The sequence below is a fragment of the Agelaius tricolor genome, unplaced genomic scaffold, assembly GCF_023055355.1.
Source record: "Agelaius tricolor isolate 1412-34295 unplaced genomic scaffold, bAgeTri1.0.p SCAF_11, whole genome shotgun sequence".
Taxonomy (NCBI): domain Eukaryota; kingdom Metazoa; phylum Chordata; class Aves; order Passeriformes; family Icteridae; genus Agelaius; species Agelaius tricolor.
In genome coordinates, this window is record NW_027269271.1 from 26097183 (window position 1) to 26112236 (window position 15054).

The 15054-nt window shown below is 45.4% G+C and overlaps 3 protein-coding genes across 6 annotated transcripts; 1 reads left to right on the forward strand and 2 right to left on the reverse strand.

Annotated features, from left to right (window-relative positions):
- Positions 1-350: 350 nt before the first annotated feature.
- Positions 351-7098, reverse strand: YIPF1 (Yip1 domain family member 1). Of its 3 annotated transcripts, none has more exons than XM_071436784.1 (10): positions 6912-7098; positions 6156-6229; positions 5316-5479; positions 4611-4691; positions 4417-4504; positions 4175-4291; positions 3410-3576; positions 2713-2895; positions 1612-1705; positions 351-649 (listed from the first exon to the last, which is right to left on the reverse strand). In XM_071436784.1, the coding sequence occupies exons 2-9, from the start codon at positions 6184-6186 to the stop codon at positions 1616-1618; spliced, it is 921 nt and encodes a 306-aa protein (XP_071292885.1). In that variant the 5' UTR covers positions 6187-6229; positions 6912-7098; the 3' UTR covers positions 351-649; positions 1612-1615. The 3 variants fall into 3 exon arrangements, with proteins under 3 accessions (XP_071292885.1, XP_071292886.1, XP_071292884.1); XM_071436785.1 differs by lacking the exon at positions 6912-7098 and adding an exon at positions 6360-6510 and having other exon boundaries at positions 5316-5449; XM_071436783.1 differs by lacking the exon at positions 6912-7098 and adding an exon at positions 6360-6510.
- Positions 7099-7167: 69 nt separating this feature from the next.
- DIO1 (iodothyronine deiodinase 1) lies at positions 7168-11517 on the forward strand. Its single transcript, XM_071436789.1, has 4 exons — positions 7168-8061; positions 9572-9715; positions 10771-10970; positions 11431-11517. The coding sequence occupies exons 1-4, from the start codon at positions 7659-7661 to the stop codon at positions 11494-11496; spliced, it is 813 nt and encodes a 270-aa protein (XP_071292890.1). The 5' UTR covers positions 7168-7658; the 3' UTR covers positions 11497-11517.
- On the reverse strand, positions 10559-14974 carry IFT25 (intraflagellar transport 25). 2 transcript variants are annotated; one of them, XR_011680656.1, is made up of 6 exons: positions 14842-14974; positions 14263-14369; positions 13870-13938; positions 13286-13329; positions 12599-12820; positions 10559-10963 (listed from the first exon to the last, which is right to left on the reverse strand). XR_011680656.1 is itself a non-coding variant. In XM_071436788.1 (5 exons), exons 1-5 carry the CDS (start codon positions 14937-14939, stop codon positions 12713-12715), a joined length of 426 nt encoding a protein of 141 aa, XP_071292889.1. In that variant the 5' UTR covers positions 14940-14974; the 3' UTR covers positions 12596-12712. The 2 variants fall into 2 exon arrangements, 1 of the variants encoding a protein (XP_071292889.1); XM_071436788.1 differs by lacking the exon at positions 10559-10963 and having other exon boundaries at positions 12596-12820.
- Between the last annotated feature and the right edge of the window lie 80 nt (positions 14975-15054).

Consider the following 15054-nt stretch of genomic DNA (forward strand, 5'->3'; position numbering starts at 1 on the left):
CCAATGGGAGGGCGCGCACGCCCCGCTCCCCGGGAGTGCGCGAGTGACGTCACTCGCCGTGGAAACTACAAGTCCCGGCGTCCCCCGCGCGGCTATGGCGGCCTGAGGGGCCTGGGGTCTTTCCGTGTCTAAGGGGACAGAATGCAGCCCGGGGCGGCGAGGAAGGAAATTGTCACATTAGCCCACGTTACGTCTGATTATTTACACTTTGAAAGCCTCGCTGGCGGCACGGGCCCACCTCAAGGGAGTCCAGTCCTGTCACAACAGCAGGCCTTGGACCAAACCTTCCCCCCCCCTCCTCACGGCTTCAGAGCGTTAGGATGCTTTGCGCACAAAAAGTACAAATCACATCGCCTTCAGAAGGCTTTATTCAGAGGCAAAACAGTGTGGCGAGCACAGAATTAAAGAAAAACAAAACAAATCCCCCCCAAAAGCAAAAACAAAACATAAAATAATTCCAACCAAACAAAAACAACCCCTTTGTGTTCTAGACTGGGATCCTGGAACATGGAGATGTCCATACGTCCATGAGACATCGCTGTCCATCCTGCTGCAAAACACATCCCTTGTCCTTGACATTTTCAAGGTCTTCAGTGAAAAAATAATCTAAATAGAACTACTGTCTAGATGGAGAAACTGGTGCTGTCATCTGAAAGAAACAAATAACTCCAGTGAATATTTCAGCTCCTTACCAGAGGACACAACAGGGCACATATTTAAGTCTCAATACTAAAATCCATTACTGTCATATTGATTCTTATTAGGCATCTGGAATGAAAAAAATGATTTTGCAGGAGGAAAAGCCACTAAAATTGACTTGCATGATTGGACTGTGTAATTTTTTAATGTGCCTTTCACTGGGCACATTTGGCTATTTTTAGTATTATTAAATCTAATGTAGCTTCTATTCAGTAAATATCCAGGTTTTCACAAACACACTTGTGGTTGATGTACTTGGAGTGGCCTGGCCTTTACATCCTCTATTAGCCTGTTCCTGGACCTCCTCCAGAGAATTATCCAACAGAATTCAAATGTCATCTGCTGCTGGCAGCAGTCCTGGATGCCAGGAAGCAAATGCTCAAAGCCATCCCAGAGAAGAAATGCAGTGCAGAGGGATGGGTGGCTCAGCTCTGAGTCAGCGCTGCCCAGAGCCTACACAGATGTCCCCACACAGGGCTGCTGCTCTGAAACACTGTCTCAAACATCAAGGGGGAAAAGCCCAGTCTGCTTTTTATATTAAAAGGAAAGAAAAACTGGAGTCTAACAGTTTATTGCTTAAGTTTCACTTGTGCAGAATAAATTCAAATAAATGTTCTGGGGTTTTTGTAAGGGAATGGCCTCTGGGACTGAGTATATTATTTATTTACATGTGAGTTTCTTTGCCAAGATCAAACCTCAAAGAAAATAACCTGTTCCTCAGAGTCTTTTCAGTTTTTACATCTGCACTTAAAACTTACAAATGAAACAAAGTTAATAAATTTTATTTATATATGGACCCCATTTAGCAAAATTAGTCTGTTAACCCCCTTTCCATTCAACCATAGTGATGGGCAAAAGTTTTAAGATCTCTGTGATGACTGCAGGAAAAGGAAGTTTAGACAGGGTTCTCACCTTATTAATGACTCTTTGTTATTACTGTTGTTCCATTGTGAGCAGGAATAATAGGAGCAGGAATATCCAGTTCAGGGGCATCAAAAAAGTATGCCTACATTATTGGAGAAAAAAAATTATTTCGAGAGAAACATACAGTGCTGCCTCATCCCAGATCTTTCTTTCCACATCCATCAAACACAGGTACACAGATCCATCTACTCTGGAAGCTGTGGAAACTTGGGCCTAGTGACACCTTCTACCCCCTCCAATAAGGAAACAAATATTTTAAGTCTTCATTGTGTATTTCAATGGCCTCAGGGTCTTCTGTTTTCTAATACTTACTTGTGTATGAAAATATAAACCTGCTAAAACTCCTAAGCCCACACTTTACATTGAACATTTAATCCTTCTAAAGGACTAAGCACAGTACTCATTGGAATAGAGTGCAACTGGATACTATAAAGATTAAGGCTTTGCTGGTACCATGATGAATTCCAGGTGAATTGGACTCAATGATCCTAATGGGTCCCCTCCAACTTGGATATATTCTATGACTCCATAACTGATTACTGAATTTATTACCAGCACTGCAGGGTCACACTGGCGTCAATTTTTCCTACGTTTAAAAGAACTGCAATTTTTACATTGGAGGTTTGTCACAGACACATTTTATGAAAAATCCTTTTGCCAGGATCTTTTCTCCTGAGAAGCTGAGAAGCTTCAGCTTCTCCATGTTTTGCTGCTTTGGAATGTGATCTGGAGAATTATTTACCCAGCATGTGAAATTGTTTTTACTTGATGACCAATGACAGCCACCTGTGTTGAGGCTGTGAGCAGTCACAAGATTTTATTATCATTCCTTTCTATTCCTTGCTAGCCTTCTGATGAAATCCTTTCTTCTATTCTTTAGAATAGTTTTAATATAATATATATAATAAAATAATAAATCAGCCTTCTGAAACATGGAGTCAAGATTCTCATCTCTTCCCTCGTCCTGGGACCCCTGCGAACACCACCACAGAGGTTTTCCTGTAACCAGCCAATCCTTCCTTCCCTATCCCATACCACCACCTGTCCTAGGATATAAGAGATCAGGGAAAAGGACTGGCAGTGTCCCACCAAGCATCCAACAGCCAGCAGGGCGTGCAGCAGCAGGATGGCGGCCACGGTGGCCACGGCGATGCGGCGGTTGTCGTCGCGGACGGCGGGCCAGAAGGTCATCACCAGCACGGAGCCCGAGAGGCACAGCGAGAACACCACCAGCACCCAGCGCACCACCTTCTGGGGGATGATCCACAAGATCTGCAAAAGGCAGCAGAAGGCTTGCAAAAGGCTGGCAAAGAGGCTGTGTGTTCTGTGACACCGTTGTCGCTTCTGTTTGTGCACAAATAAACTCGCGCCTAAATCTGACACATCTCTTACTGGAGGAAAGAGTAAGAGCAGTGCTGAGCTTTAATCCCAGACACAAGGGTGAACCCCAAGTTATGCTACTCCCTCCAAGGCCTGTCCCCAGCCAGGGAAACTTGTCCTTGGAGCCATCGGCATCTGTTCCCTGGGGACACAAACATCCTGATTCCTGAGGCTGCCTGCCAGGCTCACCAGCAGCACCTTGCTTGGTTTTGCTGCCTCTGGGGAAATGATGTGTCCTGGGCTTTTCCAGCACCCACAAGACACCTTTACACTAGACAAGCTTCAAGAAAAAGAGCAAAAGATTCTCCCAGTCTCCAAAATTTCGACAAATATCAACAATATTATAAGAAAGAGCAAACCTTCTCAGGCAGGACATGTGAGAGGGGCACTCCTTAGGCATACGTACCGCTGTGGGAATGTAAATGAAGAGGGAGTAGCCATACACACACACTATCTCCAGGAAGGAGTAGGAGACAATGTTCATGACTTTACTGTTCCTCCACATCAGGAATCCCCAGAGAGCAAGGGGAACAAGCCAAGCGTATGCATAAATCGTTGTAGCTGCTATGGACACTGGAAACACAACAAAGGGTTTAATGTTCTACTTTGAATCCTGCCAGAATCAAAGGTGTAGAAGCATTCAGCATGAAAACTAGAAAGCTACCTGTGAAGATACTTCCAAAAGATGAACTTTTAATTATTAATAAACTGAGAACTTTGCATTTATATCTAGTTTACACCCAGTACTCTGCCAGCACTTCAAGTAGGTGATCTGAGTGATAATCTGATCCGGTAATTTTCTGCCCAAGGCCTGCAGGTTCCTGGGAGGCCACAGATCCAGCAAGGCCCCCACCAAAGCACCACAGTGCCCAGTGCTGGGCTTTCACTCTCTGTACAAGGAGACATCCACTAAGGCTGGAAAATAACTAATTACTCCTGCTTGCTCTTCTAAATCCCTGAAACTAGCTTATGCTCTGAAGAAACAGGGTTCTGCCAGTCACAACCCATTTTAAGGGCTTGTTTCACAGGTCTAAAAATTTAAAGACAGCAATCAATCAAAAGATTTGTGCTAAATCAAAGCCACGACCTGGTTTCATATTACTTCATTTGAATATTAAAAAACAAAAGCCCAAACAAAAAAAATAAACCCCACAAATGACTACTTACAAACCTTTTCTGAACTCAGGCACATAGCGGTACGTTGGTTTGCCCAGATGGATGAAGAAATTTGAGAGGTTGCCACTAACAGCAATGGTGAACACGAGTGTAGCACATATCCAAAATGGACCTTAAAAGGAAAAAAAAAATCAATAGCACCTCCTCTGCTGTCTTGCTTTCTAGGCCAGCAAGTAAAATGTAATACAGACTGAAAATATTTAGTACAGCAAGTAACTTCTCCCACCTCACACGTACCATAAAGGTCGGGATTGCTGCGGATATACAGCCTTACAAAGTTCTTCCCAGGGACTGGGAACACTGACCCTTTGATTCTGTCCAGGACCTATGAAACATAAGGATCTATTTGACTGACAATGCAAGAAGGAAAAACACCTCAGTGGATAAGGCATAATTCAAACAACAGTTCTCCTCTGGAGCAGAGTATTAACCTGGTATGTGTCCACATCGAAGAAGGTCTGGTAGTACTCAAAAGTCCAGAAAGGGGCACTTTTCTTCTGTCCTGCAAGCAGCTGGATGGTGGGAAAGACAACATGGAAAGTGTTACAAGCACACAATTTATGCATTACTAGTTCATTTACACAGTAGTCACGTGATTTTGGTACCCAAACTGAAAACAAACATAACAGGGCAGGATTATGTAATAGTTTCCCTCTTCCCCTCCAAAAGCTGTAGACAGCCAGTCTCTTATCTCCCTGGAGGCAGAACCACGGCCTGAGGTTGTAAAGAGCAGCCTGTTACTGCCTGCTGCCATGCCACATCATCTGGAACACACACCCTCACCACCACGACAAGCTCCTTTTGCTGTCAGAACCACAGAATGGCCTGTGATTGAAGGGACCTTAAAGATCATCTCACTCCATCCCCCTGCCATGGGCAGGGACACCTCCCACTATCCCAGGTAGCTCAAAGCCTGGCCTTAAACACTTCCAGGGATGGGACATGCACAGCTTCTCTGGGCAACCTGTGCCAACACCTCACCACCCTCACAGGAGAGAATTTCTTCCTATAACCAATCTAAACCTCTTCTCTTTTAGTCTGAATCCATTCCCCCTTGTCCTGTTCTCTACATGCTCTTGTAAGAAGTCTCTCTCCACCTTTCTCACAGGCCTCCACCAGAGGGGTGAGAGCATTACCTCTGTTTTATCGGAGTCATCAGTGCCCAGTAGCTCATCATCCTCTTCCCTCCCTGGCTCCTGCAGGTGGCCGTGCTGATTCTTGGGGATTTCGACAGGCTCATCGATGCTTATGGTGGTGGCATCAGGATTGGCTGCAAGCAAATTAGCTGCATCGTCAAATTCTGCAAATAAGTACATTACAAGACAGGCGATGATCAAGACACTAAAATTTTTGTTCTCATGGCTCAAACAAACGCATAAAGACGCTGAGACAGAATAATCACTAGCTTAGGCATGTTGGGTATGATCTCTTTCCTGAAGTCCAAACTGACATGGATCAATCTGAACATTTAGTCAGTTGATAAAGTGTGAATGTGCTTTTCCTGCCAATCTGCCTGCAGGATGTGACACTGGCACCGCTGGAGCCTGCCTTCCTGCCCGGCCAAGAGCCCCCAGCCCAGGGCAGCAGGCCTCTGCAAGGGGAAGGGAAAGCTGCCTCCTAGAGAAACGGGTACTTTTAACATTCTCCAAAAATTGACGTGAAATTTTTAATGAAGAACTAAGGAAGTCTGAAACCGGGGCCTTTTGCAAGTTACAGAGCGCTCTGCCCCTCTCCAGCTATCACTTGCTACTACAAAGGATTTCAGTCCACGATTTCCGTCAGCACCGGTTACATTTTTTATCTGGTCAGCAGCACAATTCCATCTCAGAAAATTCAGGATACCTGATCCCACAAACAAAACTCCCAGGACGTTTTTATTCCGCGAACGCTCAGGGACGCTCCCAGAGCCTCCAGCGCCTGACGGCTCCCCCAGCCGGGGCCGAGTCCCGCGTTCGCACCTGCGACATCGCCTTTACCTTGGAATTTGAGGTCGTCCGCCGTCGCCATTCATCCGCCTGGATGAGGATCAGCTCCCCGGGGCTCGACCCTCCTGCAAGAGGACAGGGTGGCGCTGGGGCTGGGGCGGGTGCGGTCCCCGCCCTGTGCCCCGCTGCCGCGCGCCCCGAGCCCCGCACCCGCCCGGGCCCCGGGCCGGGAACCCCGCACCGGGAACCCCGCACCTCGGCACCGCCGCGACCCCACAGCTGCCGCTTCGCTCCCTTAAAGGCGCCGCCACCGCCGCGCGGCCTCGACCAATCAGCGGCGCCGCTGAGCCCCTCTGCCCCCGCCCCTCGGGGAGCAACAGCCCTGCCGGTGACGCGACTAGCACCGACCAATCAGAGCTCGCGCGACGCTTCCGCCTGCGCGCCAGCCCGCCCCCTTAAAGGGCCCGCGGCAGCCCGAGCGCGGCGGCAGCTGCCGTCTGTGAGGGAACATAACGGGGTGTAGGTGATCGTGCGCTTGTACAACTGCTATAGTCGTACACTGCGTGTTCTGGTAACTGAGGGTTTCACCAGAGAAACACAGAACGGTTAGAGTTGGAAGGAACATTAAAGCTCATCTCATTTAATCCCCTTGCCATGGCAGGGACACCTCCCACCAGAACGCGTTGGTCCCAGCCCTGTCCAGCCTGGCCTGGGACACTCCCAGGAATCCAGGGGCAGCCACAGCTTCTCTGGGCACCTTGTGCCAGGGCCTCACTTCCCGCACAGGAGAGAATTTCTTTCTCTTACCCACTCTAAACCTGCCCTCTGATGGTTTGCAGCCATTCCCCCTTGTCCCGTCACTGCCGCCCTTGTCAATGGCCTCTCTCCATCTGTCTTGTCTCCCCTCAGGTGCTGGAAGGGCACAGTTAGGTCACCACAAAGCCTTCTCTTCTCCAGGATGAAAATCCCAACTCTTAGAGCAACCTTCTGATCTCGGTATCCTCTTGAGGCCTCGCTCCAACAGATCCATGTCCTTCCTGTGCTGGGGACCAGCTGGATATTATACGTACTGGAGCATATATATATATGTATATGTATATATATATATACACATATATACATATATATATACACACACACACACACACATACACACATATATATATACTTTTTAAAGGATTTTTTAAATCCTTCAGCCCCAAAATGCCAAACACTGGAGTGCAGCAGAGCCCCAGAGCAGTCAGAGCAGGAGAAACAGGGCACTGTTTGCACAGCATCTGCATCACCCCAGGGCCTCAAGCATCAGCACCTTAGTCTATACTGTGGGATTCAGGGAGAACACCTTGATCCAGCTGCCCTCATTTGTACAGCACAGCCCACATTTGTGGACAAGCCTCACAGCTCTGCAGTGACCATCACAACCCCACCCTGGCTGCACTGGATGCCTTTGGTGCTGGAGGGAGCACAGCTGACAGGATCCTTGCTCACCCAGGGGCTGAAGTGCAGGGACAGGACAGTGTGCAAAGTAAGGCAGAAACTCAATCAAACACGTGGATGTTTTCCCTCCCCCTCACCCTCTACCTTTGCCCCTGCCTCGCATTGTGCTCACCAGACCTCTCCACCACCATGTCGGGCATCAGGGTACTGCTACAGAAAATCCTGATCCTTCTGCAGGTTACTCTGTCTGTTGTGGTGGGCAAAACACTGATGATACTGTTCCCCAACGCCATGAAAAGATACATCCTAAAGATGGGCGAAAAGAGCAGAATGAACAGGAATCCAAAGTTCAGCTATGAAAACTGGGGCCCGACTTTTTTCAGCTTCAAGTATTTGCAGTTTGTGCTGAAAGTGAAGTGGAAGAGGCTGGAGGATGAAGCCTACGAGGGACACCCTGCTCCCAACACGCCCGTGGTGACCCTCAGCGGGGAAGTTTGTCACCTCCTAGATTTCATGAAAGGTCAGTAATTGAGTCAGTAATTTCAGTAATTGCTGACAACATAAATGAGGAGATGCTGCTGAGGGAGCAGGGACGGGCAGCTGGCACCGGAGTGCATCATGTGCAGACCACCAGCACTCACCTGCTAGAAAAGATGCAGCACATTTACTCCAGCTGCTTCTTGATTGTCAAAAATAACCTGCATTTATCACCCTGTCTATGCTATCCCTTCACACCACTGAGCTTTTGCAAGAGCTGGCTCTGCCTGGAAACACTTTTTGCTGAAAGCCAAGGTAATAATTTGTTTTAGGGAGAGAAGGCCCAGAACTGAAACATGTGCAATGATTTCTGAGTGTTGGCTGTCGTTCCCTGTCCATACAGAAAATGCCACACCAGCTCCCTTAGCTAGCCTAAAGCCTAGAAAGCACACAGTGGGTTTTTCCAGATCTAAAGTGGCTGGGAATAAAGCAGAAGTAGCTGCTTTGTACTTTGTCTGCTGCCTCCCACTGAGATCTCAGCAGAACGTGGAATTAATCATTAAGCTGCAGCCTCCATCCCCACGGGAGGGATTACATCCTTCTCTCACTCTGCATCCCTAATTATATATAGATATTTATGTAGAAAATGGGCTGCAAATTTGGAGAAGAGATACACAGTATCTACAGGAAGGTACCACTGTTATTTAATTCTTTAGGATGTGGATCTATGGTTAGCAGCAGCTTTTAAGTTAAGCCATGCCAGAAAGGTCTTGGACAAATTTAATGGAATTCAGCATAACCAGACTAAAAGAGGTGCTTAAAAATCCTGCAGGCTCTCTTAAATCAAGGCCTTGCAAACAGATGCCAAAATAAACACAATACTGTGTTAATTTGTAAGCAACTGCAGATACTTTTGCCAGTGTAAGGTTAGTTTAATAATAATATATAACCAGAGCTCTGTTTGGACAGGAAATTGCAGAAATACATTGAAAGCATGAAAGCCTGTGATGCATGACTGAAAAGTCTGCAGTTTCCCCTCAGCTCAGCTTGAACTGACACATCTAAAAAAATCTGGACATGAAAAGGCACTGGGACTCTGTCCTCAATGCCCACCCCTGAACCACTGTCCCTGGATAACCTTGCAGAAGGTCATGTTTAGTATTTTCGAAGTCGCTCCATACTAAGGATCTCGGGGAGCCTGAGATGCCCATTTTGGATCAGCACCCTATCCCAAAAATGTTGGTAGCTCGCTAATTGGCTCTTGTGATGAGGCAAAGAGAAGCTGTGTGACTGCAGGGTGCCTCCTGCCTGTACTGGGCAGGGTTCACTCAGGTAAATGCCTTGCTGGATGCAGCACACAGAGCCAGGCTAGGAAAAACACCTTTATGGCTGCTTTGCAGAGATAAAGAGGTTCTGCTGCTGATTTTACTAGAAGTTTATGAAGTGACTTAGTGTTGTCCAGGAACCCCTGCACCAGAGGCTCAGTTCAGTGTATTTAATTCTGTCCTTCCTCCCTTTGCTTAACCACAAAACTTTTTTTTTTTTTCCCCCAGATAACCAACCTTTAATCCTGAACTTTGGAAGCTGCACCTGACCTTCATTTATGTTAAAATTTGATGAGTTCAACCAGCTCATCAAAGATTTCAGCTCCATAGCAGATTTCCTTATCATCTACATTGAGGAAGCTCATGCAGTAGGTACAGTACAAAGACCATAGTGATGCCAACCACAGCTACAAATATGTCACTTCCTTTAGGGAAAAAAGTGTGCTAGCAAAGGAGGGGGCTACAAACAGCACAGAAATCTTCAAATCAAGTGGCAACACCACATCAAGGCACCCGTTTGTGTCCCTAATTCTCCTCAGATTCTACGTACACTTTTGACTTTACACTGAGTTACTCATGTGAAGGACACAGTTGTGTTTTTTAACAATTGCCTCTAAATGTTATACAGCTCCTTTTGGAAAGAGGAAGACATTTCATAAAACAAAAGTTAAGTGTACAATATGTTATGTGTTGACAGGAAAAAAAAAATTAGTTTTTAATATTTTCCAAGAACAGGATGCAGACTTCAAATTGAAAAATTTAGCAAGCAAGCAAACCACACTTGTTTATCTGCACTGGATTCTAAGTAACACATTGGCACTACTTTTACCCCAGGATTAAATGTTTTTCTAAAACCTAACATTTATAGTTTTCTAGCAATATGTCATTTTCAACAACTGAGAATCAGATAATGACTAAGTCAGTCATCAAACCCTTTTTTAGTTTCTACTTTAGTGGGAAGAGTTGTGTGCAAGTGTTTGTTTGCATAGTTCTGATAAACAAAGGTGTGGCCTGCCTCATACTTCACTTCTCACGGACCTGTAATTTCGGTTTATAGGCTTCATGAGTACAATCAAACAAAATGAACAACACTGACAAACCTTACCCAATACATGTTCCCCACCTGGTGTCTTTCTAAGGTAGAACTATGTGGGAAAATTTCAGCTAAAATCCATCAAATATTTCTGAATCCAGGGCAAGAAAATACAGTTTGAGGAGGGGAAAAAAAAAAGGTCTTGGGACCACTTATTGGAAAGCTCTAGTGGTGCCATAATTTGAGGGGGGGGTTCATTTCATGGCGAGTTTTGATGTTAGGAATAAACTGTAAGATTCTTTTAACCCAGTTTTGGGGTATGACGCCCGGTACATGTCCACCCTTGCACCTATTCAAATCCTTCACTGCTAAATCTCTTCCTCATTTGTTTTAGATGGATGGGCTTTTAAAAACAATGTCATTATTAAAAATCACAGAAGCCTTGAAGATCGAAAAATTGCAGCACAATTTCTTCAGAAAAATCACCCTCTATGTCCAGTGGTTTTAGACACTATGGAGAACCTGAGCAGTTCAAAATACGCTGCACTGCCAGAGCGACTCTATGTGCTTCAGGGAGGGAAGGTCATCTACAAGGTAAAAAACATCAGCACCAATGAGCACAGTGTACAGACATTTTTAAATTTCAAGGTGACTTGAGACTGCTTTACATTCAACAGTCAGTATTTCGTTCTGTTTGAGAGCTAAACATTTCACAGTGCACTGTAAATGTGGAGAGAAATGAAAATGCAGCAAAACCAGTCTGGGCCTTCATAATGTACATATGTACACCTCAGTCTTGCTCAAATATTTATCTTTTGGCTCACTAGTAACCTGAGGTACATCTAAGCTGTGAAATCCAGGAACAATTCCCACCTCCAGGATCCAGACACTGGCTCTGTCCCAGTGACACAGCAAGGTGTAACCATCTCCTGGGGATGGCTCCAGTGGAATGGGAGCCCAAGGCACACCTGCCCACAGTTCTGGTGCAGCTGCCGTGCTCTGAAGGATTTTTGCTCTGCTTGAGCATCACTGTGTCATTTTATTGCCTTTGCAGGGAGGAGTGGGGCCTTGGAATTACCACCCCCAGGAAATACGTGCCATCCTGGAAAAACTGAAATAGAAAAAGGACTTCGAAGCAAAAATTATTTGGATAAAGAAGTTAAAGAATAATTTGTCACAGACCTAAGTCTACGGAACAAAACCAGAATTTAAAAACAGCCATAGAGAGAAGAAGAAAAGAACAATGCTGTATATGCAATGTATATGCACTGCTGTATATGCAAGGAGCATCTGGAATGAGGCTCATTATGTTTGTCTAGAAGCTTTCAGGTGTCACCCCTACCACACCAACTTCTGTTCTGCAGTAACTTACTACTCTTACCCCACATGCAGTAATGTGGGAGCTGGGTCCATTGAGCTCTGGATACCAACATTTACACTTGTAAGGAATATCCTGCAGGATGAATTTCAGGGTGGTGACATTTGCAAGAGTCCACCAGCATGCAAAGCAACTGATTTCACATAACTATATACACATTGCACTTGTGTATATAAAATGTTCCCTTTCACTGACTTCAGGAGGCTCCTGAGCAAGACAATCTCTATCAACATCTGTTTCCATGAGTATTTGTCATGATGGTCCCAGCCTAAAGCACTGGCGGCTGTGACCTGATTCTAGAAAATATTTATAGAAACAGGGGATTGATCTACAATTATTAAAAGTCTATCAGAACACTTCATTTGGCTTCAGATTATTTCCCTTCCTGCCCTGCCTCTCTCCCCCAGGTTATTTCTAAGCATTAGCAGATATTTATATTCATTCTAATAATCTCTGAGTTTGAGCTGATCAGAAACTTACCAATTTAAGGACTTTTGAAGGACTTGTTTGACAGTAGGAAGTAATACATCCCACTTAAGTAGCTCACACTTTTTTTTCTATTTAATTCAGAGTGCAAGGGAAACATTTTATAGGAAATTGGGTTTTAATTAATGTATTATGTAAGTCTGATAAAAATATCCTACCTTAAATGGACTCAGTTATGTTCATGTGTTCTAGGCTGATAGTTTAGGTTACAAAATGAAAAAGCTGTTACTACATTTAACAACTGCACTGTGATGTGGCTGGACTTGATAATCTTAAAAATCTTTTCCAACCTAAATGATTCCATATTCTCCTGTTCTATTCCATACATTAAACCAGGGAATACATACCACATCCATACCTTCAAAAACCACTTTAATACAAGGTTCTAATAATAAACATTCTCTGCAGTGCAGCTATCAAAATGTAACTTCCTTATAAAAAAATAAAGTGGAGGCCCAAATTTAAGCTGGGCTCAAGTGTTCTCTGCTGTGCCCTCTGCCATCACCTGGTGCACTGACACAAAATGATCAAAGGCAGATTTGATGATGAAACGCAAGTAAGTGGCTTGGAACTCAGGAAGCTGCAGGAGGAATAAAAATAATGTTATTGCATTCTCTGTAGTAACAAAACTACCCAACCACATTTGCAGAAGTTTGTTAAACCACAAGGATCTGGATCTTTCAGTGTCTGTTTTTTGAAGTGCACATAAATCGAGTTCTTTGACCTGCAACTCAAAAAAAATCCCATCACCTCCTGAATTCTGCAGCCCTAAAGGCAGCAAGTGAAGGAGGGAAGATTGCCACACTTCTGGAAAGGGCCCTTGCACCTCATTAGGAGCACTAGGCAGGTGCAATTTCACAGCATAATCTACAGAGGAGCAGCTGGGAAGTGCAATTTCACACCACAATCTACAAATTCCTCTCTTTAACACCAACTGAGCAATAATTGTAAATAAAGACATGTTTGGTTTTTTTATGGTTTCTCCCTGCTTAGTCCAGACATCCTATTTCATGAACCACTACTGATGTACACTGTAAATACTCACTGGAAATTCTTCCATTTGGAGCTGCCCTTCTCTGTGCTGCAAATCTAGAAAACATATTTTAAGGTAAATAATGATGAATAATGTGCAATGCAGTGAAGTTTTCACTGGAGTCAGAGTTCAAGTGAGTTTAAGGACAATGAGTTTACACTGCATATAGACATAGTTCTTTTTTATTTTTACAGGTGATTTAAGAGAATACTTTTTTGCAATATCCCAGTGTGTGTGTATATATATCCCACCCATTACAGTGTTAAAAAAAGTTACCCAAGAGGCACTAAAAAAAGCGAATCCCCAAGCCAAACAATGCAGGAAATGGCACTCTATTATACTATGTAAGCCTGTTTTTAATTTTTGGAACATGAAGTGCACAAGTAGTGCTTTTAGCCCTTATACAGCATTTTACTCTCCAAACTGCTGCAGAGACCAGCAGTGTTAACAAAATTCACTCAAACGTGACTGTTACATTAATGTCTAATAAAACAATCATCACCCCACACTTTACTCAATAAATAGATGAGGGGTTACAGGGATTCACTGAAAAACACCAACATTGCTCCCACAAAACCCCACAAACTCAGTCTTACCTTTTTCAACACACTGTTCAAAACCCACAGGGTCTTTAGATGTGCTTCTTTCAATCCTTAAGGTCCGCACTAAAATATATATCAATTCAAAATATCAACACAAGTTCTGATTCTTTATTGATACTGATATTTATTCCATCACCTTACAACCTCAAAACACTTTCAGAGCATTAACTCATTTCTCTAAGCTATTGGGATTGTGGATATGAAGGATGATTGCTTTTGTGAAAATGAATCTTTATGCAAAATTAAACCTTTATGTGATGTTAAATGTTTATGAATCTCTTAAAAGTGGCTACATACAGACTAGGACACTACTGTGGGAACTTTTATTAAGGCACAGACACATTTTAACATAGCACATATTACCTACTGCAAGACACAAAGTCTTACCCAAATAACACTGGATGGCGACTTTGCTGATTTTTACACATTTGGGAAAACCAATAATCAATTCCTGTGGGAACATGCCTGTCGTCGTCCAAAATGTTTTGGAACTTCTGTAGAGAGAAGAGGACAAAGCCCTCAACCGCAGCTTTCCGTCTACAACCATCTTCTATTAAATTTATCACAGAAAAATATGGAGGGGAAAAGAAGGCGGAAAGAGGAGGGGAAAAGAAGAGGGGTTGAAAAGGGTGGAAAAACAGGGGGACGGTGAAGAAGCGAAGGACGGGGATGAAAAGGAGGAGGGGAAAGAGTGGGAAAGGGACGGGGGAAGCACTTTTATTTGGGGTACTTTCAGCAGTGCCCTGTATAAGGAGGGGCAGCTCTCTGGAGGCATTCCCACCTCGCCGGGCAGGCTCTGTACCCGGGCGGCCCCACAGGAGCGCGCAATGGCGGCGGGCCCCGAGCAGTTCCATCCCCCCTGTGGCGACCCCAGCGTGAGGGTGAAGGGCCGAGCCCGGGCCGGCCCCGGCGGGCTCCGTGCGGGAGGAGCCGCTCCCGCCGCCCGCGCCCCCGCCCGGCCCTCACCCGTCCGCCACGCTCTCGGCGGGGTGCTCGGCATCGCTGGACGTGGCCAGGACCAGGGCGACCCCCGCCGAGCTCCGGCACCAGTCTGCGGCTCTCATCGCGCTCCGCGGGGCCGCCGCTCCCGGGCAACGGCGACAGCTCCCCGCCTACGGCCGCTCCCGGTGCAGGGAGCCGGGATCGCCCCTGGCAGGGCGGAGGAGGCCGGGCGGGACC